The sequence below is a fragment of the Cervus elaphus genome, chromosome 32 (genome assembly GCF_910594005.1).
Source record: "Cervus elaphus chromosome 32, mCerEla1.1, whole genome shotgun sequence".
Taxonomy (NCBI): domain Eukaryota; kingdom Metazoa; phylum Chordata; class Mammalia; order Artiodactyla; family Cervidae; genus Cervus; species Cervus elaphus.
This window is the reverse complement of record NC_057846.1, coordinates 15,028,034-15,045,795: the sequence shown is the minus strand read 5'-3', so window position 1 is coordinate 15,045,795 and position 17,762 is coordinate 15,028,034. Positions and strand designations below refer to the sequence as shown.

Genomic DNA, 17,762 nt, shown 5'->3' with positions numbered 1-17,762 from the left:
AGGACAGAGGAGCCTGCATGCTACAGCCTTAGGGTCTCAAAGAGTTGGACATGACTTAGCAACTCAACGACAAAAACAACATATTGCAAAACACAAGGAATACAGACAATATTTTACAATAACTTTAGTGGAGCATAATCTATAAAATACTGTATCAGTGTTCTACATCTGAAGCAAATAAAATATTGTACATCAACTGTACTTTTAAAAATTAGATGATAAACAGACATTTCTCCAAAGAAGACATACAGATGGCTAACAAACACATGAAAAGATGCTCAACATCACTCATTATTAGAGAAATGCAAATCAAAACCACAATGAGGTACCATTACACGCCAGTCAGGATGACTGCTATCCAAAAGACTACAAGCAATAAATGCTGGAGAGGGTGTGGAGAAAAGGGAACCCTCTTACACTGTTGGTGGGAATGCAAACTAGTACAGCCACTATGGAGAACAGTGTGGAGATTTCTTAAAAAACTGGAAATAGAACTGCCATGTGACCCAGCAATCCCACTCCTGGGCATACACACCGAGGAAACCAGATCTGAAAGAGACACGTGTACCCCAAAGTTCATTGCAGAACTGTTTATAATAGCCAGGACATGGAAGCAACCTAGATGCCCATCAGCAGACGAATGGATAAGGAAGCTGTGGTACATATACACCATGGAATATTACTCAGGCATTAAAAAGAATTCATTTGAATCAGTTCTAATGAGATGGATGAAACTGGAGCCCATTATACAAAGTGAAGTAAGCCATAAGGCAGAAAGATAAACACCAATACAGTATACTAACGCATATGTATGGAATTTAAAAAGATGGTAACGATAACCCTATATGCAAAACAGAAAAACAGACACAGATGTACAGAACAGACTTTTAGACTCAGTGGGAGAAGGCGAGGGTGGGATGTTCTGAGAGAATAGCATTGAAACAAGTATACTATCAAGGATGAAACAGATCACCAGCCCAGGTTGGATGCATGAGACAAGTGCTCAGGGCTGGTGCACTGGGAAGACCCAGAGGGATGGGATGGAGAGGGAGGCGGGAGGGGGGATCGGGAAGGGGAATACATGTAAATCCATGACTGATTCATGTCAATGTATGGCAGAAACCACTACAATATTGTAAAGTAATTAGCCTCCAACTAATAAAAATAAATGGGAAAAAATAAAGATTAGATGAAAAGAGAGTGCATATGTTTTAAATCATAACATATATTCTGATGTGCCAGGAGAGAATGGAAAAAAACAAATAAATTCCTGAGCTGAGATGAATGTAATTCCTTCCCTGCTATGTAGGAGATGGCATAAGAACCCTACAGGAGTTCTTTAAATCTTGTGGTGGAAAGTGCCTATATCCAAAATGATCTGTTTCATTTAGGAAATAGTTTACGCATAATCTGATGAATTTAAGGGAAAAGGATGATTCCATGGAGATTGAATGACAATGATAAAAGTTCAAAATACTCTTTTTTCAAAATTGAAGTATAGTGGATTTAACTTAATATACTAGTTTCAGGTGAACTACTCTTTAATGAATATGGAAGATGGAACTGAAATGCATGAGACAATAGGATCACTAGACATTGTATGAAGTATAAACAAAATGTCCTCAGAAACAATGAAATACTCACTGTGTCCTCTGGTTAATTTTTTTCCATTCGGGAACCAGGAATTTTAAGCTTAAAGAGCCATCACCACACCCGTAAGATTTCCACTCGAATATTTAAATCAACTGTACACGACATATGGAGGTAAAATAATTTACAGTAGTTCACTACGTAGGAACATTTGTGTTCATTTCCTCACTAATTAATATTGGAATGTAAACTGTCTTCTCATTTTCTTTGCACAGTTAATAGATTCTTAACATGTTCTTGAGAGTACTGTGTAGCCAGTGCTTTAAGAGTCATGCTCAGGAGACCAGCAAAAGATCTTGTGTTGTCACTCACTTACTTATATCTCAAATGTTCATAGTTCTTCATCTTGCATTTTATTTTTAATTCCATGTTTCTCCCAGAGAGTCCCAGCTTCATTTCCCCAGAATCCCAGGGTATCTGATGCCCTATTATTTGAAGACATTGAATGGTTCTCAGTACAGTACTATATTGTATTCTTCAATACAGTAATACATCCATCAGAAGTATTTATGGATGAAGAAGGAAATGATGGATCTTCTCATTGTCATTACATCTTTGCTCTTCAACACTGGGTGTGGGTTATAACTTCAAATTAGTTTAGAAAATCCAATCAAATTGAACAGGGTGTGGCTCACAGACTGCAACCCTATTAAGCTCAAGATCCGATAGGGTGGATCATAGCCCAGATTGTGTTATAAACTGTTATTCAGGTATAAAAAGAAGTCAAACAGACAGAGGGATGCATTTGTTCAGAGAAGAAGCTGGACTTTTGGGGACCTTGAAGAAAGAAATCAGCTGCTTACTGTGGAGTCCTCAGAATCCACTTGGCTTCACCGGCTCCTCCAATTTGGGGTATTGGTGAGTCCTCCAAACTGAGATAGGAGTGTTTCATTCCCTTAAATGTTATAAGTCTTATCTGTCTCTAGACACTGGAGTCAAAGCATCCTTTTATGGTCTCTGAATCATACCATGTCAACATTTTCTTTGCTACTCGGACTGTTCGTGATTTTTTTCAGCTCCAACATTCTTGTCTTGAATCTATTTTATATACCTAGATCTTGTGATCTCCAATACACACAGTTAAATTAATGCAGTTAAACAGATAAACTTCACATCCTTAGTAGTGCCAGCCAAATTTCAGGTATTCTGTGTGGGGCAGTTTCTGTTCACACAATACAGATAAAGAACATGTCCTTCATCTTGAAAAGTTCTGCTGACCATTGATCTACAACTATGCTTTTACTAGTTTGTTTTTAAATACTTCATTTTCTGCTTTGCTAAATTTTCTTTTATGGATTTCATCAAGTGATTTTCTTCATTTTATTTCTTATGTGTCTTGAGATGGATTTTTGTGTCAAAATAATTATCTCAAGATAAAATAAATGTTTTCAAATATTTATTTTAATTCTTCCAAAAATTTAATATTTATTAACCTCCTTTGATTCCTATGACCTCTAAGCTGGACATCGCCAGGGTTGCTGAGGTTCTATCTTCTTTCTATAGTAGGAATGCCCTTTCGCATATGCCTGGGGTTTCCCTGGATATCATAGGAATTTACATATTCCTATTATCAATAGAAGAAGAAATTTAAGAGTGAAAAAGAACATTTCACTACACGCAGAAATTGAAGTCTAAACCAAAGGCAATCTATGCCCAGCCTTGATTGGTTTTCCTGGACAGTCCCTCCCAACTTGAGTTTCAACAGTTCTGGTTAATCTAATCACTAATCCAATGACTTTCTTGAGTGGATCTTGGGGTTTGTTCATTGTCCTGGACACTAGATTCCTCTCCACAGTGAGCAGAGGAATTCATTTCTGATAGGGAATGATCCCTAGGCTTTCACTTTGATGGTGAAAGGAGAACTGGAGAGCAGAAACCCAAGAGCAAATATCTTCAGGAAGGTTTCTGTTTCAAGATAGGCAAGATGTGATGAGGGGATCGACTGGATATATAAAGAGGTTCCCCTCAAACTGGGCAATAAATCATGAAAAGACACATAACAAGGAGCTGCTTCTGGGTGATCTTTGTTACCCTAAAGGTGTTTAGGGTAACACAAGACACAGACTGAGCAAAATTAAATGGCAGCTGTTCTTCCATCTAGTGAAACCGTGTCATATACTAAAAATTTTGGAACCTCTGGGTGTCCATTGTATATTGGTAAATAAAGCAATTTCCTTCTAAATCTCCATATTTCTGACCATCCTTGACCAGGAGGATTGAGATAGTTTATGACAGTAACCCTGTAACTCCTGGACTCCTGCTACTTTCTGGTGTGGGGGATGTTAAGGACGAGGCTGGCAGGGTGGGTGCTATGGTTCCTCCAAATGGAATAAGTCCTCAATTTAACTCCATCCTAAAAGAGGTCCTAGGGTAATTGATATCCACATCCATGGGGGACAGAACTAGCCTCAGGGTTGAGGGAGAGCTGGAAGGCAGTGTGTTTCCGGAGGACTGCCAGGGCTGTTGGAGAAGCACTGTGGGCGCATAAGGCAAGAGATGACTGGGGGCTTCCGGAGTGCTTACCTACGGCAGTGAGCCACCACCTACTCTGCGAGAGTCGGGGTCCCCGAGGGCTGGGATCAGGGGGGACACGAGTGATTCCGCATGCCGAAGGCTGATGAACACAGTCAGCGCCAAGCACGTTCTTATTGCGGACTCTCTGAACTCTGACTTTCTGTGTTAGCAACTGCAGCTCTAGCTCTTCACATGGGATCTGGGAGAGAAGAAGCTGCATGGTATTCCCTGGACGCACCACTGGTTTCTGAGTGCTGGGCTGGGGCTACACCCAGGTGAAGGTTGGGGGCTTGAATTCAGGTGGGTCTGGAAGCACAGGAGTAGGGTCTTGTGGCTTCTCCATCCTCAGATTGGCCTGCCTAGGGCTTGGATCGGCTGTGAGTGAGATCCCGAGAAAGGCTCCCGGTGACTGAGCTGTTGAGCATGGAGCCCCTGGTGAGTAGTGATGCTTCCTTCTCCTGAAACTGCACCCTAGTCCCCATCCTTCCTCAGCTCAGCCGCCCACTCTGGACAGTGGTAGGGCTGCTCTGTCTAAACCAGAACATCTCTGATGCTTTAGGAATCGGTGACGTTTGAAGATGTAGCCATCGACTTCACCCAGGAAGAGTGGAGCCTGCTGGACATGTCTCAGAAAAACCTGTTCCGAAATGTGATGATGGAAACTATCACCCACCTGGTCTCTGTAGGTGAGTCTGTCAACAGGGACGTACCTGCACCTGTGTCCGTTCTGTTAACTCACTGAACAAGCTATCCTGAGTCCCACTCCAGCTGCTTCCTGATTCTCTGCTTGTCCTCCTAACTACATAAAAGGAAGCTGTTCCTTTCCATGGTACTTTTTGTTACCACACTGAAAGGTCACCTTGAGCAGGTTTCATATCTTTGTTGATACTTAGTCTCAACATTCAGAACTGGACGGGGGATTCAATGGACATTTTAATCCATAAATAAAAGGATCAAATATTTTAAACTAATTCTTCTATTCCAATCACTCCATAAAGGCTTGAGAGCAGAGTCCTATATATGACATAATTTTGATTCTTCCTGTAAGGTGAATCACTACTGGATCCTGTTTGGTAGAAATATTCAGCCCACTGTAGAGTCTTTTGATCTTTCCCATTTGAAGACTGAGGATTCTGTGACTGCTCTCTGAACTGGTGCATGGGCATCAGCCCCTAGTGAAGACCAGTGAAGAACAGCCTCACTGTTCTTGCTGCTGCTCTGGGTTTCCTCCTGGTCTGAGGAAGGACCTTCACTGTCCTGTCTGTTCAGGATGTTGTCACCTGCACTGACCTCAGTTGTCTCTCTATTTTCCCCAGTACCTTACCCATGTTTTGAGCACAGCAAAGAGTAATTAGCCTAGACTCAAAATCCACACCTTTCTTTTTTTAAATCAAACAGGCTATCAGATCAGCAAATCAGATGTGATTTCCCAGCTGGAACAAGGAAAAGAGCTGTGGACTGAAGCAGCAGGTGAGTGTCAGGGGCCTGAGCTTCAGGGCAAAACAGTTTCAGCCGGTGTATTAAGTCCACGGAGACACCAAATGAAAGTCTGATGAGGGCAGGGATATATTCCAAAGTGGAAGTGAGGACACTGGGGCATATTCCTCGCATTGTTATAATTCTGGGCCCCTATCACCACAATTCATATTCCTGATATTTTCTCTCCTATGGAAAAAAGGTGCTTGTGGACTATACCACACTTCAACTTTCACATAGTGATTCCTGTCCTGATCCTGCCACTTAAATTTTTTTTTAATTTTCTGACCCAATATCTCGTCACCACATTATGTTTTTCTATTTTAAGCCTGGGCTTTTTTCTAGCAGACAATATTTTTAAAGCATTTCTACTACATAGAGTATTTCTTTGTTATATACAGTTTCTCCGAGTACCAATTTTTGAAATATACTCACATGGACGTTGGTGTTTGTCTACATTTTATTTCCCTATTGCCACTCTAAAATCTATACTTTTCACATTTCTTTAGGCAGTGAAAGACCCCTTAGACGACAAGAAATGATAGTCATGCAAAGTGTCTACAGGAAACACATATCCCCTACCATGGCAATGGTAAGTTTCATGGGTGGGAACCCCAGTCATTCAAATGAAAGACCTACAGTGAGATAAGTTGGTAATTGAGCACAATTGCCTGTAAATTGAGACTGAGCTCTTCCTGAGCAAAGTTTTAGACACTCTGAAATTGGTTAAGAAGTTAATATGAGCTCAAAATCATAATATAAGGGGGAAAAAGATAAGTTGCACAAACATTTTTCATCTCCTAGTCTCTAGAACACACTGAAATCTTCAAAATTAATCTGATATCTGGGATTGGGAAACTATAAAAGAGAATGTTCGTGCTTGCAGGGGAGTAACACAACATGTGTTTGCAACTAACACTGGAGACATTTTAACCGGAGACTATTATGAGCTGATGTTCGAGGGTGAACATGTAGATGAATGAGTGTCTACCTGAACATGCGCAAACCAGTAACAGCCTCATATCTCCTTTCCTCAAAAAGGTTTCTCACCCGCAAGGGGATCCTGCTGGATGCACGGATTTGAGAGATGAAGTTCCTTCTAGATATTCCCCTCAACGTTCATCAGTTCACTTAAGAAGGAAACGTAATATCAGCAAACGGTGTGGAAAGTCCCTTAGTCAAGGATCATTCCTTAATGCACAGGGTCATATTCACAGTAGAGGCAAATTGTGTGAATGTCCTCTGTGTAGGAAAGTATTTAGTAATTGCTTTAGCCTCAGACGACACAAGATGATTCACACTGGAGAGAAACCATACAAATGTGGTCTCTGTGGAAGTGGCTTTTTTCAAAGTTCTGACCTTAGAAACCACAATCGGGTCCACACTGGAGAGAAACCATTTAAATGTCATGTGTGTGAGAAACTCTTTAGTCAAAGTTCCTACCTGAAACAACATGAGAAAACTCACACAGGAGAGAAGCCCTACAAATGTCGTCTGTGTGAGAAAAATTTTAATCAAATCTCTTACCTTAGAAAACATGAGAAAATCCACCCCAAAGAAAAGCACTATGAATGTCATCAGTGTGGGAAAACATTTAGCCAAAACTCTGGCCTTAGTCAGCACAAGAGAATCCACACTGGAGAGAAACCTCACGTGTGTCTTGTGTGTGGGAAGGCCTTCAGTCAGAGTTCTGAATTGACTCGGCACAAAAGGACCCACACAGGAGAGAAACCCTATAAATGTCAGCAGTGTGGGAATGCCTTCAGTCAACATGCAAACCTGAGAAGGCATGAGAGAACACACACCAGAGAGCAGCCCTATGAGTGTCAGCTCTGTGGGAAGTGCTTTAGTCATGGCTCTTCCCTTAGGCGACACGAGGGAACCCAGCACCAAAGAGAAAATCAGGAAGGCCCTCAGTAGACTTTCTCACCTGACATGACACGCTGTTCCTTCCACATTCCACACATGAGGAATGTGGGAGGAACAGCAGCCATAGCGTTAGTATTTAAATTCACCGAGTTCACACTCACTAAAGTAACTGTCTGTAATCAATATGGAGGCTCCTTCAGGCATCGCACTCCCCGGTCCAGACAGGCATCACCTGTGGACGTAGATCCACATGTGCGCTAACTCTGTGGCAAAACCTTTAGTCATTGGCCTGACCTTAGGTAACTTAGCAGAACTCCCTCCGTAAATACAATATGGGCGTTTGCAGCAATAGCTCCCAACTCTAAAGCCCCTGAGTACCTAGAGGTCATGAGCAGAGGATAAGCAACACCTAGTTCTTCTTTCATAATTAATTGTTCAACATGAGCCAACTCCATGAAGAGAACCAGTAAGATTGTAATCACTGTTAATGTTCAGTGGAGCCCCAGGCTTGGTGTGCTCAAGAAACTCAAGGAAAAAAATAAACACTAAAACAAGAACAAAGATGAAGACTCTCGAGAAATACTAAAGTATATTGAGCAATACCAGGGCACACTTCTAAATAATTTATCCTAGTGAAGTGATTTCACAGAAGGTTCTGAGAAATTCTTTTTCTGTAGATCAACCACTCTGTTCCACACGTGCTCAGTCTGTATGACACACCCTCGGTGTTGTGAAGGAAGGGAAGTCTTTGTAGACTTACTTCTCAGTCAACAGGAAATTATCACACTAAGGATGCAGCAATCCTAAAGTCACAGTGGAGCTACAGATTTCATATCAGAAAAAATGACCCTGTGTAGAAGGGGGAGCCGGCAAAAGAAATCTGTAACACACAACCAGGCTTCCCAGGTGGCTGAGTGGTGAAGAATCCGCCTGCAATGCAAGAGATGGATTCAATCCCTGATCTGGAAAGTTCCCCTGCAGAAGGAAATGGCAACCCACTCCAGTATTCTTGCCTAGAGAACCCCATGGATGAAAGGGCCTGGGGGTCTATGATCCATGGGGTCACAACTTAGTGACTACACCACAACAACCATAACAACAAACACACAATCAGGCAGATTATGATTCAGGGAAATACCTTTTCATGAAAATGTGGCATAAAATGGAGAATGAAGAGACCTAGCAATGTGGAATGTAGAGTTTTGTAAGAAATTAAAATGTGAGTATAGAATAATAGTTGTTAATATTCAAACAATAAAGTCCATGGCTAAAGGGGCTCAATGTTGCTGTCTGGTTTCTCTGGGCCCCTGTAAACGCAGGGACGCAGGTCTGCACTCTGGGAAAGTGGGCAGAGACTCAGCCCCACTCTCTGAGTCCCCCTTTCTCCACTGCTCTTTCCACACAACTCAGCTCCACTCATTCCAACGTCCCCCCACCCCATCTACCCCTTCAGGCCCTGGTGGTGACACAGCTCTGATCTTCAGCTCCACTGGCCAGGTTTCCAAAATGTCATGATCCTGCTCAGGCAAGGTCCTGGGGGAGTCTCAGAGACTTCTGGTCCTACATTATTTGAGCCGCTCAACCTATGTCTGCAGGCTTCCCATGTGGTGATAGTGGTAAAGAACCTGACTGCCAATGCAGGAGACATAAGAGACTCAGGTTCCATCCCTGGGTCAGGAAGATCCCTTGGAGGAGGGCATGGCAGCCCATTTCAGTATTCTTGTTCGGAAAATCCCACAGATAGAGGAATCTAGTGGGCTACCATCCATGGGGTCATAAAGAGTTGAAGAGAACTGAAGCGACTTAGCACACTGGTATGCACAACCTATGTCTGCAGATAGAAACCAGCTGGGGCTCAATAGACAGACATCTCTGCCCTCCCAGACCTCAGAAATCTCTTTTTAATTTTGTACCAAAACCTCTGAACTGAGCCAAGTGGATGAAGAGTTCCTTCCATGAGCATACTCTCTATCTTACTCAGTTGATTCCTGAATTTTGGACCCAGCAGTCTCACTAAACAGGAACCCAGCCTTGTTACCACCACGTAAGCTCATGAAATAAATCTGCAAGAATATAAAATGCCTAAAACTATCAGTCATCACACAAGCAGGTTTTTTAAATAATTAGCACAATGTCTTTTTCCAAATAAAATGTCGTCACAGAGCAAATCTCCCCTCTTGTCTGCAGGACTTGGGAAGTTATCCTTTGACACACATCCATATTGAATCCATATCTCCAGGGAGTCTTCCTGGATATCCACTCAGATGAGGTGTGTTCCTGCCAAAGCAGTACAATTCCCCAACCAAGGCCTGAGTCTACTCACAGAAACACACACGGGATGGTACTGATCCATAATGACTTTTTTTTTAATTAAAAAAAAATTTATTTAACTTTGGCTCTGCTGGGTCTTCACCGGTGGGAAGGCTTTTTCTCCACTTGTGGCAAACAGGAACTTGTCTCTAAATTGCAGTGTGTGGGCTTCTCATTGCAGCAGCTTCTCTTGCTGCAGAGTTCGGGCTCTAGGGCTCCTGGACTCAGTAGTTGGGGCTCCTGGGGCTCAATGGTGGGTACAGGGGCTTAGTTGCTCGTGAGATCTTCCCAGAGCAGAGATCAAACCTGTGTCTCCCACCCTGGCAGGGGGATTCTTCTCCATTGACCTACCAGAGAAACTCCATCACAGGTTTTCAAAATTTCCACAAGGAATTCTGGGGGCAGTCAAGATGGGAAAACAAGTCCTGGGTGAAGGTGATGAGCAACCAATTCTATTGTCTGTCTATTGTGACACGTATCGTTCTTGGGTACAAATGGCTAACAAGGTCATGTGACCTTGGAGCAGCATGAAAGTCAGTTTGCAAAGACAACTTGCCACGTGGACACCCTCAGCCTCCTTGAAAGCTTCATCTCATCCAGTGGAGTTTGTCCAGCACCCACTTTTCTGTGATTCTAGTTACAGATAGGAAGAGTGCAGCTGGATTTCAGGTTGGTTTGAAATAAATGTGGTGTTAGCTAAACCCCCAGAGAAATAGGACAGCAGTCAAAATATGCAGTGTTGTGGCTTTAGACAGGGGAGTAAATGTTCTTTAATTTTTTTTAATTTCATCTCTATGTTATACCGAGCTATCATTCAGTTATAATATTAGATGAGTTTTACATTTACAAGTGGATTTCAGCTCCTGCATACCGTACTCCTGCTCAGCACCAACATGTTATTTTCCCTCCTTTAGTCTCCCGTGACTGTTTACCCTTGGGCCCTCCCGCCTGCCAATTCCCCCCTGTATCCGCCACTCAGTTCTGTGTGTCTGTGTGTGTATTCTTGTGTCATTTATTTAGTTCCTTAATTTTTTTTTACTTGTTTTCTTTTTGTTTCTTGGTTTCTTCCTACTTCACAAATGAGTAGAGTCAATAGGTGTTTCTCTTCTCTTCATCTGTCTTCAGACATGGAGGGAACAAAATTGATATATGACTTGGATTGGTCAGGAAAATCTTAACAAGGTCACATGACCTTGGAGCAGTAACAAGTCAGCTAAGAAAGGGAAATTCCACCACAGACCCTCAGCCACCTCCGAGGCTGTATCTCCTCCAGTGGACGGTGCCCAGCACCCACCATTCTGAGTATCTACTGACAGATGGGAGGTACCCAGCTGGATTTCAGGTTGTCTGGTTTTATTTGGTGTTCAGTGTATCCCCCAGAGAAACAAGACAGACACAAAATATGTACAAATGTGGCTTTATGCACTGAGGCACGGATAATTTTTCATATAATTATTTTCCCGCCCATGGAATTTTCCAGACAAGAGTTCTGGAGTGGGTTGTCATTTCCTTTTCCAGGGGATCTTCCTAATCCAGGGATTGAACCCGGGTCTCCCGCATTGCAGACAGACGCTTTACTGTCTGAGCTACCACGGAATCCCTTAATTATTTTTCTAGAGTATCATTCATTTGGTTACAATATTATATGTTTTATTTATATAAAAATATATTTCAATTTCAGTATGCCATAAAATTGACCTGCACCAAAAACTTCGATGTTTTTTTCTTTTACCATCCTGTGGACCTTTTTCACTCATCAGCCATCCCCCTGTTGGTACCCTCTGACATCTACGGCTCTGTTCAGTGAATATGTGTTTATTTGCATGTCATTTGCTGTCTTAATTTTTTTTTTTTTTACTTATTTGCTCTCTTTACTTGTATTTAGTGTTCCATATGTGAGTGAATTCATCAGGTATTTCTGTGTTCTAAAGGTGTCTACAAGATATTATTAGATCAAAGGTGATTCATAGCCTTGATTGGAGTATAAAAAACCTCATCAAGGTCAGGTAACCTTGGGGACGAATCAAAGGCATCAGGAAAGGGAAGTTACCTGACTGGCCCTCCTCAGTTACCTTCAAAGGTGCAGAGTTCTCAGCATCCAGCATTCTGGGCATCTACCAACAGGTAAGAGGCATGTGACTGAGGTTCAGGTTGATTTAAATTTGATGTTCAGTTTGTCCATCAGAGAAATGGGACAGTAGACAAAATAGGTACCAATGTAGTCTAGGCCATGGGCATGAATATTTTTTTAATTTAATGATTTTCGTAGGGTATCATTCAGTCAAGATGTTAGATAAGTTTTATGTGTACAAAAATATATTTCAATTCCAGTATACCTTAAAATTGGTTAGCACCAGCAACTTAGGGTTTTTGTTACCATCCTGTGGATCCGTTTTACTCATCAGCCATCCGCTTGCCACTGTCCTCTGACATGCCCTGCTCTGTTCTGTGAGAATGTTTGCTTTTGTGTCGTTTGCTTTCCTCTTTTTGTTTTTACTTATTTACTTTTGAAATTTGTGTTTAGTGTTCCACAGCAAAGCGAATTCACAAGGTATTTCTTTTTTCTAAATGGGTCTTCAAGACACTGATAGATACAGGGTGATTTTTGTTGTTTAGTTGCTAAATTGTGTCTGACTCTTTGTGACCCTCTGGACTGTAGCCTACATAACGTTGATTGGTTAAGAAAACCTCATCAAGGTCATGTGACCTTAGGGTAGTATGAAATTAGCGGGAAAGGGAAATTTCCCCACTGACCCTCCTCAGCCACCCTGGAAGCTGCATCTCCTCAGCTGGAGCGTCCAGCACTCATGATTGAGCATCTTCTGAGAGACTAGAGGCTCACAGCTGAATTTCAGGTTGTGTGGTTTAAATTTGGTTTTCGGCTAGTCCCTTAGGGAAATGGGACAAGAGTAAAATCAGGTAGTGATGTGGCTTTAGGCAGCTGGGGATCAATTCTCTAATTTCTTTTGAATTTAGTTTGAATTTTTTCTAATTTTGTTATTATCCCATTACAATTTTAGTGAAGTTTTAGGTGCATAGCCATACATTTCAGCTTCTGTGAACCACACACCTCCTCACACCAAAGAACGCAGTTTTCCTCTGTTACTATTTGCTGCCCCGTTTTGTTTGAGGCTTCTCTTCTGGTTTCCTTTACTCAGGTCTGTGTATCTTTGTATTTGCTATCATGTCAACTTTGTCTTCTTTAAAGTTCTTTTTACCTGTTTCCTTTTTGTTTGTCTTTTGTGTTCCACACATGAGTGAAATTGTGAATTATTTCTTTCTCTTAATATGTCTTCAGACGTGGTTAGACCAAAGGTAATAGATGATGTCACTTGGCTAAGAAACTCTCAACAAGGTCATGCGACCTTGGAGCAGCCTCAGGTCAGCTGGGAAAGGGAAATTCCTCCTTGACTGGTCCTCAGCCACCTTCAAAGCTGCATCTCCCTCAGTGAGGGCATTACTCCCCCACCTCTCTGATCATCCCCTACAGAGAGGAGGAGCACGGCTGGATTTTAGGATGGTTTGCTTTTTAAATCTGGTGTTCAGCATGTCGCTTAGAAAAAAAGTCCATAGTAAACTTAGGTTTGGCCTGGCAATAGGGTAAGGTGTCTTTAACTTTATAATTTTATTTTTTAAATTGAGTTAACGTTGATGTTAATATTAGATGTCTTATCTGTACTTTTTTTTTTTTTGCAATTACAAAGCTAATTTTAAAACTTTGGGGTGAATCCCACAGGAATAAAAAAGACTGGGAAAGGATAACCCCCTCACCCTCTGGGAGTGGCCCAAAGGGAGAGGGGTTACCTGAGGGGAAGGAAGCACAAAAGGGACCCGCTGCAGACGCAGGGCAAGGGGAGCGCCGTCGGTCCCGGGGCCTGTGAGCACCTCTGCAGTCCTGGGAGCACTGCAGCAGGAAACGCCAGCGTGGGGGCGCTGGCTTCAGGCACACAGGCGAAGGGCAAGAGGCTTGCACACGAAGCCACAAAGCTACCTGGGTTCCTGCTTCCCTTTTGCCTTTTTCAGCTTCTGCTGCATGATCCGCGTGTCCTCTGTTTGGGGGACAATCGCCCCATCAGCTCAGTGCTTTCCCTTAACCGAGTTGCTCTGCTTCATCATGTTCTTCTGGCAGGCAAGCTCCTGCTGCTTACCTCGCGTCATGGTGACTGCAGCGACTCTGCCCTTTTGCACATTATTACATTTCAGCGTTTTGAAACTTTTTCATGCTCACCACCCAGATTTTCCTCTCTCACTGTCACTACACATTTGACCACCGTTACTATCCTGCCTTCTCCCCTGAAGCTTCCTCCCTCAGTTTAGTTCAGTTCAGTTGCGCTCAGTCGTGTCCGACTCTTTGGGACCCCATGGACTGCAGTACACCAGGCTTCCCCGTCCATCACCAACTCCCGGAGTTTACTCAAACTCATGTCCATCGGGTCGGCGATGCCATCGAACCATCTCATCCTCTGTTGTCCCCTTCTTCTCCTGACATCAATCTTTCCCAGCATCAAGTCTTTTCCTATGAGTTAGTTCTTAACATCAGGTGGCCAAAGTACTGGAGTTTCAGCTTCAGCATCAGTCCTTACAGTGAATATTCAGGACTGATTTCCTTTAGGATGGACTGGTTGGATCTCCTTGCTGTCCAAGGGACTCTTAAGAGTCTTCTCCAACTAATAAAAAAAAAAAAAAGAGTCTTCTCCAACACCATAGTTCAAAAGCATCAATTCTTCAGTGCTCAGCTTTCTTTATAGTCCAACTCTCACATCCATACATGACCACTGGAAAAACCATAGCTTTGACTAGATGGACCTTTATCAGCAAAGTAATGTCTCTGCTTTTTAATATGCTGTCTAGATTCATCATAGCTTTTCTTCTAAGGAACAAGCGTCTTTTAATTTCACGGCTGCAGTCACCATCTGCAGTGATTTTGGAGCCCCAAAAAATAAAGTCTGTCACTGTTTCCCCATCTATTTGCCATGATCTTAGTTTTCTGAATGTTGAGTTTTAAGCCAACTTTTTCACTCTCCTCTTTCACTTTTATCAAGAGGCTCTTTAGTTCTTCTTCACTTTCTGTGAAGAGAAATATCTGGGCAGAAGAAGTCAAATTGTCAGAAACCTGATCATGATGTCATGATCCCCATTTAGGGGATCGATAGGGCAGGGATGTCTCTGTGTCTCTGCATCAATATGACAGTTTTTTTTTTTCTTTTCACACAGGCAATCCAAAAATTAAGATTGAGGAGAATCTCCAGTAGGTGTGGAAGATGGCTGGTCATTATGGATGGCTGAGAGCCTGCCGACTCTTTCAAGACCAGAAAGTGAGGAAGCAAAACCCAGGACCTGGGAGGCAGATGGCTCCCCCACTGCAGGAGAAAGACTCCACGGTGAGTGGGGGCTTGGACCTCAGGGAATCTGTGGGTGGCATGGACTGCGGAGACAGGGTTTAGACCTGGAATATTCTGGGTCCATAACTCACTGGTGCATTCCCATCCAAAGATAACTGCTGTGGGACCTCATTCCCCAGCAGATCAGGCCATTCAGAGGCTGGGAGGAACCACCTGGGCTCTTTGGGGTTAATGTCTGGCCTGGCTTCATCCAGATCTTTCAATGGGGCTCTTACTGTTCACCTTAGACCGCCAGCCCCTCCTCCTCTGATGCTCCTGACGAAGGCTTTGGGGACCACAGTATTGTAAATATTCTGGCCCCTGAGGGACTGTGTCCTTTCGCCAGAACCAGCATTCAGCCCTCTCTATCTGTCCTGGGACTAACTTTGGACTCGTGCCTGTGGTTTCTGCTGACTAGCTGACCTGGTTCTCCTCCACCCACAGGTGAAGTGTAAGGACTGTGGAGCCTTTGGACACACAGCAAGGAGCCTCAGGTGCCCCATGAAGCACTGGCAAGGGGCGCTGGCCCCCCTGCCTTTGGGGTCCAGACTCGGTAAGGAGAACCTGGAAGCACGGAAGCTGCAGGACCCACCGACCCCAGGGACCCCTAACATGGCTGAGAGAGAGGAGGAGGAAAGGCAGAGGTGAGTGATGGGGAGGTGAGACCCAAGGTCTGGGCTGAAATCTGGAGGCGGTTCCTCTCCTTGTCGACACTGTGCTGGGCCATCTCTAGAAAGGACAGGGAAGCTGGGGAGACAGAGACAGGAGCCTCGTCCTCAGGGGCCACACTCGGCCTCACACTATGCCCGAAGTCACTAAGGAGTGTGGGGAACACACACAACTTTGCACCTGACCGGCCCCAAAGCCATAGAGATGAAGAGACGGGACTTCCTGGGAGACCCTGGAGGGGTCTCTGGAGTTGGGGAAGGACGTGGGGGTCTGCACAAAGGCAGAGGGGTTCAGGTCTGGTGTCACCCCCAAACTAGGAAAGGGGCTGGGCCACAGCACCGTTGTCCCAACTGTGCCAAGGACACTGGGTTTCTGACACTTGACGTGTTTGTGTTTCAGGAAAGAGGAGCAGCAGAGGAAGCTCCTGCAGCGATTTCCCAGGAGGCCCCGTGGTCGGCAGCCGCAGAGCTGGAAGGAGAAGCCGGAGCCCGGCCACTGCCTGAGGGTCAGTCTCTGCTGGGCCCCCTCTTTAATCGACTGGCTTCAGTCCTTTCTGTGGGAGGAAACCATTCACATTCTTTCCTGACAAATGTGATCATTTATTCTTCAGATGCCATTTTTCGTGGTGCCTTTGATTTTGCATTCTTCCCATGTCTGGGAAGAAGCTGGCAGGGACTTGGAAGTGATTTTATCAGTAGCTTCCATAGTAGAAGTCAGAACAGGAATCTGTGAGTTGTGATTCATCCTCCATGACCATGAAAACTCATTTTGCCATCATAGTGCCTGCAAGACACCAAGCTGCGTACAGTCCTAAGAAGAGGGTGTACCAAAAGCTTGTTTCCCCTTACTTAATAAGATCCATTATTATAACATTTCCATTTACCTATTTGATCCATAAATGTATCAAGGTCATACTGTAAATTTTTTTATGAGCAAACCTGATGTTGAGTATCTTATCATATAAAATTAATTCCTATGAGGTGTTTTACTGGATGGAGAGGAGATTCTCACACCTGGCCTCTCTCTGTGATCTTCTCCTACAGCACCCAAACATGCCCGTGCTTATCCACACATCCAAGAGGAAATCCCTTCAGAATCCAGGTCACCCAAGAGGGTCATTGACCAGGAAAGATGATGTGAAATCCACCCTCCCCGCAGTGCCTCTCGTCAGCAGGAATTTGGCCCAGGCCTCCAAGGTCAGCATCGAGACTCCAGGCAAGAGATATGCCCAGACCCCCACCCCGACATGTGTGAACCCCCCAAAGAAACCTAGACTCAGCCCCGTCCAGACCACCCCAGAGAGCACTCCGACAGCAGATCTGGGGACCCTCCTGAATCTCCCTTCTCCACCCAGCACAGCTGGACATGGACCGAGAATGGCAGCCCGTGTATCCAGGAAGACACATGCCCAGGGGCAAGGCTTTGACCTCCAGCCTCCACCGGACAGATCTCCCTCCAGGAGCGTCTGCGCCGTCTCTGCAGCCCACCCCGCGCCCATCATCCGCGTCCCGGGCCAGCCTCTCAGGATGCTCTTCCTGAGAGAGGGTGAAGGCCGGTGGAGCTGCCGGTACACAGCGCCCCCCTCTCCACGGGCTGCGGAGCAGCCAGCCCCTCCTGCTCAGAGCCCGTCCGTCGACCAGGATCCCGAGGGACACACTGTCCCCGGGCCCCGGAGCGTCCTCTACGACGACCTCCAGGTGTCTTCTTCCTCTGAAGAGAGCGACTGGGACGAAGACACCAGTGGCAACTGAGACTCGTCCTCCAGCCCCAGATGCCCTGACGTGACTGTGACTCTGGCGGGTGGGGTGGGTGTTACAGGGAGCAGCGTTCCCGGTGAAGCAGGACTCCCCGCCCTGGTGGGCGAAACAGCAGGGGGACCGGAGCACCCTGGGG

The 17,762-nt window shown here is 44.5% G+C and overlaps 2 protein-coding genes and 1 pseudogene across 2 annotated transcripts; 2 read left to right on the top strand and 1 right to left on the bottom strand.

Moving 5' to 3' along the window:
- Positions 1-4,587: 4,587 nt before the first annotated feature.
- LOC122687749 (zinc finger protein 705A-like) lies at positions 4,588-7,911 on the top strand. Its single transcript, XM_043893375.1, has 6 exons — positions 4,588-4,599; positions 4,724-4,850; positions 5,563-5,634; positions 6,698-7,132; positions 7,199-7,390; positions 7,856-7,911. Exons 1-6 carry the CDS (start codon positions 4,588-4,590, stop codon positions 7,909-7,911), a joined length of 894 nt encoding a protein of 297 aa, XP_043749310.1.
- Positions 7,912-13,806: 5,895 nt separating this feature from the next.
- LOC122688037 lies at positions 13,807-13,977 on the bottom strand (annotated as a pseudogene).
- Positions 13,978-15,167: 1,190 nt separating this feature from the next.
- On the top strand, positions 15,168-17,620 carry LOC122687748 (putative protein FAM90A5P). The gene is made up of 4 exons (XM_043893374.1): positions 15,168-15,200; positions 15,645-15,844; positions 16,269-16,374; positions 16,913-17,620. Exons 1-4 carry the CDS (start codon positions 15,168-15,170, stop codon positions 17,618-17,620), a joined length of 1,047 nt encoding a protein of 348 aa, XP_043749309.1.
- Positions 17,621-17,762: the final 142 nt, after the last annotated feature.